The 12,250-nt window shown below is 38.5% G+C and overlaps 1 protein-coding gene across 2 annotated transcripts in view; it reads left to right on the plus strand.

Annotated features, from left to right (window-relative positions):
* CORO2A (coronin 2A) overlaps window positions 1-12,250 on the plus strand; it is a 56,802-nt gene that overhangs the window by 6,389 nt on the left and 38,163 nt on the right. Inside the window, exon 1 of one of the 2 annotated variants that reach the window (XM_053465778.1) lies at window positions 770-891. The exons of the other annotated variant lie outside the window; for it this stretch is intronic. Within the exon in view, the coding sequence (XP_053321753.1) occupies window positions 850-891 (42 nt within the window). The 5' untranslated portion in view covers window positions 770-849. Of the gene's footprint in view, window positions 1-769; window positions 892-12,250 lie in introns of those variants that run through there. 2 annotated transcript variants of the gene reach the window in all.

Consider the following 12,250-nt stretch of genomic DNA (forward strand, 5'->3'; position numbering starts at 1 on the left):
TTATTTTAAAGACTATTTTTACTTCATGATGACTGGGATCCGTGTCAGAACTGTTATAATAACTAGTTTCATGTTGTTTTCTCCGTAGTCTTAGCAACTTAACAAAGAGGAAAAATAGGTTAATGGCTATCTCCCAACGGTCCTGTTTTCCGTGGGTTTGGCCTGTTGTCCTGCTGAGCTGCCCTGCTGTCCCACTTCTGCAGGAAGTGGGATCATTGGTCATTTGGGAAGATCCTCTGATATCTCCCGACAGTCCCAGAAAGCTGTAAAATCAACCTCCACCACAGCTCCCACATGGTCGCCTCTCAATGTTCTGAAGCAGAGCACCACAAAGTAGCTCCGCGAGTAAGATAGATGGGCAGTCTTGGCCTGGTGTAGGACCACACGACCAAGTAAAAGGTATCTTGGTGTGGACACCTGAAATGTTGGGTATGCTAAAGGCAAGGAGAATATCCAAACTCCCCTACAACTTTTTTTGGCAAAGTAGGCATTGCAAAAGCATGCAAAAGTAAGCGCCACCTTACTCCTAATTCTAATTTATTTTCCGTATGATCAAAATACACCAGCCGTTGATAGGCACGTGTGACCTGCGTGTAACCAAGGGCAGAATTACCGAGACAAATCTTTTTTATGGCACTTAACGTATCTGTTCAAGTATCTATGAGAACAGTGATTGTGGCATTTTCTACTTTGTACTTCCTTGTTTTTCGTCTTTGAGACAGTGGAAATTATTCTGTGAAGGTGCTTAAAGCATGAGATTCAGTGGTAGCGTCTCCCTTACATGACCTATATTAGTCTTCTGGGAGAAACAGGAGCTTTTTTTTTAACCAAGGCATTCACAAAGACGCGATGATGGCTTCAAATTATATAGCAGGAATGAATAACCTACCGGTAGGTGATTGCATTTTGTGCTTCTGCGGTTTATTTGTCAGCGTATTTTTGCAAGTTGTGGCAACTGTTTAGGACAGTACATATTGGTTGTGATACCTTCTAATTATTACCTATCCTTTTATGTAGCACCAATACTGTATGGTGGGGTTATACCGATAATGACAAATTTAAATAAAAGCCTGGGCGTGGAGGACCCTGCCTGTCCACAATCTAGAAGGAACTTAAACTAAGTATGTTCTACTCCTATGGTATTTTATATGAAATGTTCACTTTAAAGTAGAACCTGTGTAATGATACTTATGTATTTAAAATAAACAAGGTACGTGTTGGAAACCCCCACCTCCTGTGTTTAACATGGAAATTATAGCTATTTAACCCTTTGGATGCTGAGTGTTGGAACACATTCCTTCCCTTTTGGAAGACCAGGCCAGTTTTTGTAGTTTCGGTATAGTTAGATTAGTAACAGCAAACAGTTTACGTTCCACCTAGGGAAACCTATATATTTGTGTTTATTCATGACAAGTTGAGCCATTTATTTTCCCATAAGCTCTAAACCAAACAAAATAATGTTCTTGAAAACCTCTGCATTAATAAATGTATTCAGTAGATGATGATGCACGGGGTAGAAAATGCATATACCTGAAATGCACCTGCCTTTCGAGGTCTACAACTCTCAATCTGGCAGTGGTGAGTTGTAGTCCATAGAAGCGCAGCTGTCTATTTTGTTTGGGGGGGGGGATATATTTTTTAAAATTATTTTTATTGAGGGGCAAAGGTTTTAGAGCGAAGGGTCAACTGTGACTCCCCCCTCAGCCCAAGGTGTCGTTTTGCCATTTTGGCAAATGTCTTCTCCATGTGCAACACTTGCCTTTGGGGCTTCACTTCTGCTTATTTTATTTATTTATTTTTTTCACTAAAAAAGAAGTTTTAAGAAGAAAGCTAGGGAGTATAATAAGTACACAGCTTTTCTTTGTCATTGAACTCCCACATGCTTTGGAATATTAAGGGTTGCTGATTGTTGCTGGTTTCAGACAGCCATCGTTGGGATGGGCTGAGGTGAGGACTTCATGACAGGAAATTAAGCTTGCGAGCAGGACCCGCTTTACCTAACGTATCAGTTTATTATAGTCTTTCAGTTCTAGTCTTGTCATACCCTTTGAATATATGCATTGTAAGAAGCGCTGCTTAAATTGTTGTCACAATATAAATATAAGATAATAATACTCAGCTTTAATCTTTGGATTTGGTAACTGTACTTTGGTTCTACCAAACATGTGGTTGACTGATGAAGAAGAGGCTGAGGAGGGTTGGATTTCAGAAAACATTCTAAATCTTGGTGACTTTGTCTATGCATTTGTGTGGGAAAAGCCCATATGTTAATATAAATGTGGCATTAAAGTGCATATGCCAGCTGGTGCATTACTTTAAGACACTGAACACTAGGTTTACGTATTTTGTTTTCAAACTACTGATTATCTGGTTAAATGTTCTCTAGTACACAATGCCCCATTCATCGTGGTTTTTTTTTTTTTTTGTCTAAGATAATAATGAGTTTTGATAACATCCCAGACAGGTTAATCGTAAGATTTATTGATGACGTGATCTTCTAGGACAGTAAAACATTTCTCTAAACAGTGAAGCATTTGTGTAAGTCTCACTCTGGTAAAGGGCCAACATTTTCACAAGAAGCGATTATTTTTTTTTTTTTTCATGTCCTTAAGCTCTTTCTTACAAACACTGGCACAAACCCTTGCACGTGCAATGTTTTATTTTGTACTAAAAGTGGTTGTCTTTGCTTATTCCTTTTTTTTTTTCTTTTCAAGGAGATTTGGTTATGAATGTCTTGAAAGAAAATATTTTAAAACTCTTAAGAACATGTTTGCACGGATGGGAAAACACAATTGTGGTGCTTTTGTTTGTTTTACACTTACTGGTTATAAGGATTGTTCTTTAGATCCTGTGGGGGGGTTAGTTATAAAGAACCTTTCTACTGATATTATCTATGGAGAAACCAATTGAATAATACAGTGAGAAGGCCACTTTTAAACCTTTGCACTAGAATTGCCCAATTTAAATAAAACTCAACATGTTTTCCAAATTAAGTACCCTAAAGTAGCCAATTTCTGTAGAACAAGTGCCCCTGGATTTTCCTTAATTACTTAAAAGGACATTCCATTATATGCACTTTTAATACTTTTAATTATAACCGAGCTGACACTTTTTTTTTAATGAGTTTTCACCATCTCCCATGCTGGCTTCGCAAACTCATGTACAGAAAATGGCTTTCCTGCCACTGGGCAATCAGTGGTGAGAATCATCGGATCATGTAGGAACCCAGTTGCTGCAGCTTTAGAGCTTCTACCTCAGGTTATCTGAGTTGCTTCTGCAAAATGTCCTGCTTTTGTTTGCAGCAGGTGATATAACCCACAATATGAACGCAGAATTAATTGTTGTCTTATGCCAAGCTGTGAAGGGAAGCTAATCGCAAGGATGTTTCATTGCCCTTTATTATATGCCAAAAAGCATGATAGACATTTAATAACATGTTTATTATACTTGTTTAAAAGGAATGGTCATAATGGAAGTTCTTCTCAGTGCATGGCTTCTGCTCCTGGTAGGGAAAACATTGGGATTAAAAATTGAAATAACCATGACTAGAACAGTAAGACTGTATGGTTGTTATACAAATTGAGGGGTCAGTCTTTCTTATGCATACAAGAATTGGTTCTGACCAATGAGTGTTCTGTTCAGTAGGTCAGCTGCACCAGATGGAAATCATGTAGGACATTGTTGTCCAACTGGTAGATCATAGGCTACATATGGCCCTAAGAAGTGTTAATATTTCCCATAATATAGAAATGACGGCAGATAAGAACCATTCGCCCCATCCAGTCTCCCCAATCTCTGAATACTTTCCTTAGTCCCTGGCCTTATCCTATATCTAGCTGGGCCTTAACTAAAGAATGACTGCAAAAAAACTTTTTTTTTTGCAGTTTCTGCGTGCACATTTGTGGCCTTATGCCTATCCCATGCTTGCTTAAATGTCTTCATTGTATTAACATCTACCACTTCTTGAAGGCTATTCCATGCATCCACCACCCTTTCAGTAAAGTAATATTTACTAGCGTTACTTTTAAACCTTTGCCACTCTAGCTTAAGAATATGTCCTCTTGTTGTGGTAGTATTTCTCCTTTTAAATAAACTCTCTTCCTTTATCTTGTTGATTCCCTTTAAGTATTTAAATGTTTCTATCATATCCCCCCTGTCATGTCTTTCGTCCAGGCTATATAGGTTAAGATCCTTTAACCTGTCCTGGTAAGGTTTATCCTGTAACCCGTAAACCATTTTAGTAGCCCTTCTCTGAACTTTCTCCAACATATCTATATCCTTCTGGAGATACGGTCTCCAGTACTGTACACAATACTCCAAGTGAGGTCTCACAAGTGATCTGTACAACGGCATGAGCACTTCCCTCTTTCTACTGCTAATACCTCTCGCTATACAACCAAGCATTCTGCTAGCATTACCTGCTGCTCTACTGCATTGTCTGCCTACCTTTAAATCCTCAGAAATAATTACCCCTAAATCCCTTTCCTCACAAGTTGAGGTTAGGACAGTATCAAATATTCTATACTCTGCCCTTGGGTTTTTATGCCCTAGATGCATTACTTTGCAGTTATCCACATTAAATGCCAGATTAAATGCCACATTTTACCTAAATCATTTGCCATTTGGCTTATCGCTTCAGGAACATCAACCCTGTTGCAAATCTTTGTGTCATCAGCAAAATACATACCTTTCCATCAATACCATCTGCAATATCACTAATAAAAATATCAAAGAGAATGGGTCCAAGTGCCGACCCCTGAGGTATCCCACTGGTTACAAGACCTTGCTCTGAATATACGCCATTGACTACAACCCTCTGTTGTCTGTCACTCAGTCACTCCTTAATCCATTCAACAACATTGGGATCTAAACTCAGAGATTGCAGTTTATTTATAAGTCTTCTCTGTGACACAGTATCAACGGCCTTACTGAAATCCGGATACGCAATGTCTACTGCACCACCTTGATCGATTACTTTAGTCACCCAGTCAAAAAAAGCAATATGATATGTTTGGCATGCTCTTCCTGAGGTAAACCCTTGTTGGTTTTTGATCCTGAAACCCATGTGACTTCAGATGTTCAACAATCCTTTCCTTTAACATTGTTTCCATTAATTTTCCCACTACAGATGTAAGACTAACTGGCCTGTAGTTGCCCGACTCCTCCCTACTGCCTTTTTTGTGAATGGACACGACATTTGCTACTTTCCAATCCCCTGGGACGACTCTCGTTACCAATGATTCGTTAAATAAATCAGTTAACGGTTTTGCTAGTACACCCCCAAGCTCTTTTAATAACTTGGGGTGTAGCCCATCAGGCCCCATCGACTTATTTGTCTTTACCTTAGTTACCTTAGAGAGTCAATGTGGGCAACTGAAGTAGAACCTCGATAAACTCACATATTTCAAATTACTCCTAACTGAGGTCCCTTTCCTTCATTTTCATTTGTAAAAACTGAACAGAAATATTTGTTGAGGCAGTCGGCTAGACCTTTATCCTCTTCTACATACCTTCCTTCTTTTGTTTTTGATCGCACAACTCCTTGTTTCCGTTGCTTTCCTTTTCAAATTTATGTATCTAAAAAAATGTTTTATCTCACTTTTTTTTACTGACAGGTCAATTCTTTCTTCTGCATGTGCTTTGGCAGCTTTTATAGCTTGCTCTGCCTAATCTTATATATCTGTCTATCTCCCTCTCTTTGTGTTTCCTTGTAGCTACTAAATGCTAACTTCCTGTTTTTTTTTTTGTTTTTTGTTTTTTTTACTATTCTGGCCACTTCTGCAGAGTATCGCAGCGGTTTCTTTAAAAATTACTGACCGGCCTAATACAATTTTCTGTTCAACTTTTAAATAATCCCGTTTCTCCTCGTCCCAATCTGATTGTGACTTCTTTACAGATATTCTCATTTTAGAAAAATCAGCTTTTCTATAATCTAAAACTTTTGATTTTGTGTGGTGTGACTGTTCGTATATTAAACACAGACTGATGATCACTAGATCCCAAACGGTCACCTACATTAATATCCGTTAACAAATATCTATTTGCGAACACTAAATCTTAAAATGGCCTCTATACGAGTTGGCTCCTTAACTACTTGTTTTAAAGAATATCCAGCACTCCAGGCACAACCAGCCACTATTGATTGATTATTTCAAAATCAAAATACTTTGATAATACAACGCATAACTTTAATGACCCTCCAGTCATAAAACGCACCCGATATGAACCCAATCGGTGGGACTCAGCTTCTGCCTTGGGTAAACACTTTGTTTTTATTTATATTTTGTTTTTGGTTTTGAAGAATGCATGTTAAGGTACTCAGAGTACTTTAACATGCATTGTTCTTGCTTAGGGGTGACAGGGACAGTAAACGGTCCCTTTGATTTGGGAGTTTGAATAACAGTAGTGAAAACTGTGGGTCTGTGCTGTACTAAGTCAATCAGTTAATATAAACCATCTTCAAGGAGCATAATTTGAGGACTATTTCCAAAAAAATGAATTCATAATGTATATTGTCGGAACATGGGTCCCTTGTTGCTTCTTTGTGAGGACCAATGTGGTGATGGTTTCATAACCTGTGTCCACCGCTTCTATTGTGGTTTTTCCTTTCCTTTTCCTGTACAAAAGTTGTCTGTATCAAAGTAGTAAAGCGAATATGATTAGCAACCATATGTAATAACATTTAAAACCAGTGTTTTTTCCATTGTCTCCACTGAAACATAATGTTTAGCTTGTGTAAATTAGAGTTCTGTGAAAATTAGCCTAAGCAAATTAGCCAGATTTTGCATTGCAAAAAATTAAAGAAAACATACTACAATTTTGCGTTTTTACTCAATGCCATATTTTGTCTATTTTCCAGCTTGTTCCAAAACAGAGTACTCCAAATGCCAACCCTTGCATCCCTACCTCCTTCAATTTTAGTACCTTCATCACATACTACACCCACCATCTCTTGAGAGTATGGTTCTTTCTTCGGGAATAAGACAAGAATGCAGTGGCTGGACAAACTACTCTACAATTGTACTCTTTCTTTGAGCCATACAAACCCGGACTGTTTCTAAATACAGTATGAATACCAACAGTTCTAAATAAGCTGACTCTGAAGCTATTCAAATATTAATCATTTATCACAAAGATTTGGTTAACTTGCCAATGGTGGTAGCCATGTGTTACTAACAGTCATTATGAAAATATGGCTTGGGAGCTATATATACTGAATTAAGTCAGTAATCAAGCAGGGATATTAACTGTGTTAAAGTAGGGATAAAAAAAAAACAGACCAAGGTAGTCGGATATCATGAAAAGGTGAGCTTAGTATGGTGTGATATTGAGATTCTGATTATTCACCCAAGAGACTGAGACTTAGGTGAAAGCCGTATGATACTTTCTGCATGTGTGCACCCCTAATTTAATTATTAAAGTATATTTACATCTAAGGATTGTAAGTATTTATTTGTTATTATTAATGGAAAAGAGAGGAAAAAAAAGTGCAACGAAAGTAGGGATACCATACATTAAAAAATCAGTTGACATATTATCAAGCAGTATACATATGGGGCAGGTATGCAGTGACATCTAGGAGCTGCTATTGCATAAACAGGGAGAACATTATGTTTAGGCTGAAATTATCCTGTATCTAGGCTGTGTACAAAACTTACAGGGAGGCCCTGATACCCTAGCATCAGATAAGATTGTGATCCTTCTGCTCTACCAAAATCGTCTGTAAAGTTCAAGTAAGTTTGTTAATAGATAAATAGCAACACCCTCTCCTGTAACCAGCTGTATTAGGGAAGAGGTAAAGGGCAGAAAAAGGGAAGCAGAAGAAGGAAAAAAAAGCCCCCTGCATGACCCTGACCACCTCCACCTTCCCCAACCTGCTCTCTCAGAGAAGGGGACCTTAGGTTTCTTCTAGTAAAGAAAGCATTTGGCGGCATTCAGCAGAGGCTTGGTCGGTGAGCATTTTAGAGGACGAGACAGGTTCCCTCTCGTTATGGAGTAGCTTTGCAATTGGGGCCAAAGGGAGGCCAGCCCCTCACCCGTTGTACCCTTTCACGGAGGGGCCGAAACTGCCTACACATCCACCACACACGTAGAAATGTCCTCAGCTCCGCCCCACATCTCCAAACATTTGGGCCAAGGTTCAGAAACATTCTACTTGGGCGACTTGGTGTCCGGTACCAAAGTGTAAGCACCCTGTATGCATCCTTCTGTATTCGTGATGCCACAGAGCACTTATGTGTGAGTGTGCAGATTTTCTCTTGCTGCTGGTCTTAGAATTCCCTCCCTATGATTCCTTCCCATTTTCCCTGGGAAAGCTGGAGGTGCGGCATATGCTCCCAGCAGGAGGAGCTTGGTAGGCCATCGAGATCCTCCTTCTAGCTATAGAATCCTGCTGACAGAGACCCCCAAAGTTGGTAAGGTCCCTGCCCAGTTTGTGCTCAGCAAGCAAGAGATGTAGTAAATATTTCTTTGCTTGTTTAGTCGGTAAGTTGAATGTAGCTTTGCAAAGGAAAGTTACATTTTGTTCCAAATCTACCATTTTTGCCTCACCTTTATGTAACCTCTTAAACATACTTGGTTTATTTTGGTTCACTTAGTATACCTCATGGTTGGAACAAATGCACACAAAGGTTGCATGAATAACATGTTGCTTGCTTAAGGAGGGGCAATGTGTACACTTGTGTTTAAATCAATACAGGCTTACTTATGGATAATTAAAAAGGCTAATTATATTTATTTGCAATGTCAAATGATAAATTCTACCTATTTACAATATACGTAATGTCATTAAACTGCTGTCACTGTCAGACTTACGTAATGCCTAAGAAAATATTTTCCTTTTTAAAGAATGAATGTTGTAATCTGCTTCTTCGGAATCATCAGTCACCCAGAGCACTTGATGATTTTTTTTCATCCAGTTAAAAAGCAAATAGGAGAAGGTAATGTCACTGTTTTAGCACATCAAAAGCTCTCAGTTGGCGCTTTTGGTGACACCCTTTCTCCCGCTTGGAAGAAAATCGGGGAGGGTGTCTCCGCAGCGCTGCCGTTTTGGCGGAAGTTGCCGGGTTATGTCCACAGAGATGTTGTTGAAGAAGATGCCAGATTAAAGATTGAACAGAAGAAAGAAGAAGAAGATGCGGAAGTGTTTGGCAGAGAAGGTAGGGAAATGGTGAGAGAGTGAGAGTCAATGTGGGCAACACGCATCGAATTTCGTTCCCGAACTAAAAATGACCCTGAACTTTCAGTTGAACCGAATGGGCGAGGAACAAAATTTGTTGGCCAAAAAACGAATAGGCCGAAAACAAACTGAAAAATCAAAATAATTTTTGACCCGTTTGCGCAAGTCTAGTACCCAATGGAATGTTTTGAAAATCTTTTATGGGCATATACATTTTACCTTTAATGGTGCAACTCTATTTATTTGCTAAAACCTATAGACCTAGAAAATCCATAGGTCTGCGTGGGCTACACAATGACCATAATGAAAACTGAACGGTACTGAAGTCATGGGACAGTTAAAAGATTATGGAGCTGTGGAGTCTGACAACAGAACCTGTCAATTATTGTCAAGACAGGATGAGGAAAATTCTCATTGTGTTTGTCATTCTGGGAGTGATATTAAAGCTATAGCAACCAATGGAATGGTCTTATTTTATACATAACTCCCAACGATTGGTTGGATGGAAATACTTTTCTTTCCTTGAGAGCCCCAGACAAGACTCAAACCGCCCCGTTGTTTCCTTCTAGCAGGATATTTCTTATTTTACCAACAACAAAAAGTTTTGCTTAGTAATACCAGCGGGCGAGTAAGGGACATATTTGTTCACTGATGCTCCTTTGATCTTCCATTCAGTCAATACTTGAATATAAGATTAAAAGTGGCTGGCCAAAATTCAGTCCCTCAGTGTACCTGGATTTGTAGATCTATATGACTTTTTGCAGAAGTATTTTTGATAACACAGTAGTGTTTGACCATAGCACTCAACATGTCAACTTGTGCCGCCTATCCAATAGACACGATAGAAGCTGAGTGTATATATGAGAATAAGGAATGCTACAAAGATTGTTTGCAGTTAAATGGAAGGGTTCATTTTTATAAAATAAAGCCCTCCCCCCAAAAACATGTTTTCTTAATACTGGTGTAATCGTTTCATTTGTTTTGTAATTTCCTGACTCTTAATGTCACATGTTTGCTTATCAATATTTCCTGTTTACTAAAAGTATAATATATATATCCATTTATTACAGTCCATGCCCTTTACTGCTGATTCAAAGTTTACAAGGAAGTTATCAACAGCAGTGATTTATGGTACATTGAACAGGAACAATATGGCTATTGGCTTGGCTAGAAGGAAACTGTGTGTGTATGTATATATGTATGTATATATATATATGTGTGTGTGTGTGTATGTATGTATATATATGTGTATATATATATATATAATGTGTGTATGGGTTTATATGTATGTATAAAAATGCTGCAATTAGAATATAAATGCATGGTAGATAGGAAGATTGGACATCTCAATTTAGCATGAGACTTTGATAATTTCTTCAAGTCATTAGGGGACTAAAAAGTCTTAATTTTGTAATTGCATTATAACACTTGAATGTGTAATTAAAATTGTTCTTTTTACTGGTATGGAAAAGGGGTTACTGTTATGGAAGGAGTGTCACTGAGGTATTAGGATTTGGGTGAGAAACCTAGTGGCTGTGCTCAGGGGCCAGACCTTTGATTGTATGTGAATCAGAGAAATCAGAGAGTCTCGTAGGATTGTGACTCACGACAATTCTGATTAAACCATGAACACCATGATCTAGACAAAAAGGGATCAATTTATTAATACAAAAGTGAGATTATTAGTTTATATTTTTTGGCCGTTGCACAAAGTATTAAAAAAAAAAAACTCTTGCATGTCGTACTGTTCATGGGTACGTTTATTCTAGCCTTTGTGCATTTGGAATATTGTGAAAGTTGATACAAGCTTTCGAGGACTCGTGTTGCAGGACTATTAAGATCTGCAAATATAAAGACACTTCCGGTTTTCTACATCAAGTTCATCATGGTGGCTTTGTGCTGCGTTTCTTGCCATTCCTTTCCCATTAGGAAGGACATTTCACCCTGCACCTGTTATTCTGTGCTGAAAAGCCTGCTGAATTTTTTATGCTTTCCATCAAGTTTGAGCAGGTGTTGTGCTGGCCGCCTGGCTTCTCTATTAGTATTGGACAGGGGGTGAAAGTGCAATAGCCTCAAAGCTGCTGCCTAATTCATACATTCAATTATTAATTTGACTTTTATTTTACAATTTCAATTTATATATAATAGATATAGTTGCATGGTACAACAAATACCAAAACAAGTGTAATGTAGGACACACCTCTTTGTGATTTTAGAAAAAAAATACTTCTAGTGAAGAAAAATCCCACGAAAATGTGTGGGTTTTTTAAATTAGGGCTGTATATGGTTCTAAAAAAACGGTATTGTATTTTGTTCTAAGAAACTTCTTTTAACTGCATACCTGTAGTTGGCCACGCCATGCTTAGCTGACTGTTTATGGCAATGATAATGCTGTCTGTTCCTCCATAGGCTTCCATTAGTCAGAGCATCAGGCTTGGGTGATTGGGACTGAGCCATTTTATTGTTTACTATAAACAAGACGTTATAGTAAGGATTCAGGGTAGCGCCACAACACATTCAACAGAGCTAGAACACGTTCAAATTATAGGCAGCTGCCTGAAAACATTGTTCTACAAAAACCTAAGCCATGACAGTACAACCAGCTGCCCCATCTGTGCAACCATCCTTCTGAGTGCTGAAATATGACATCATATCATGACGATCTGCCTTTTGTGAAACCAGAAGTAACCTGTAGACGCAGTTGTGGATCTGCACAGTCCAACATGGTGTGTGTGTGTGTGGGTCAGTTATGGAGGTCAGTAATGTTCTTCTTGACCAGCACTTTGAGGAGTGGTGCTAGAAGGAGCCTGATTACCCAGTAGTTAATAGGTTTTGTCTCTGCTTTTTAATGGCTTTTTTCCATTTGCAGGTATTAGTGAAGCCAAAGAGATAAAGAATGTCCATATTTCTGTAAGATGCACAGTGGTGTCTTAAAATGCCACTTATTTTCATGCATAGGGGCAGTTGGCTATTGCAAGCACACAATGCAATCTCCCCCTGCTACCATGTTTAGGAATTATCTTGTGATGATTCTGTGCCATAATCCTGGTAGACAGGCAATGTGCCTTCATA

This window comes from Spea bombifrons, chromosome 1 (assembly GCF_027358695.1).
Source record: "Spea bombifrons isolate aSpeBom1 chromosome 1, aSpeBom1.2.pri, whole genome shotgun sequence".
NCBI classification, from domain to species: Eukaryota; Metazoa; Chordata; class Amphibia; order Anura; family Pelobatidae; genus Spea; species Spea bombifrons.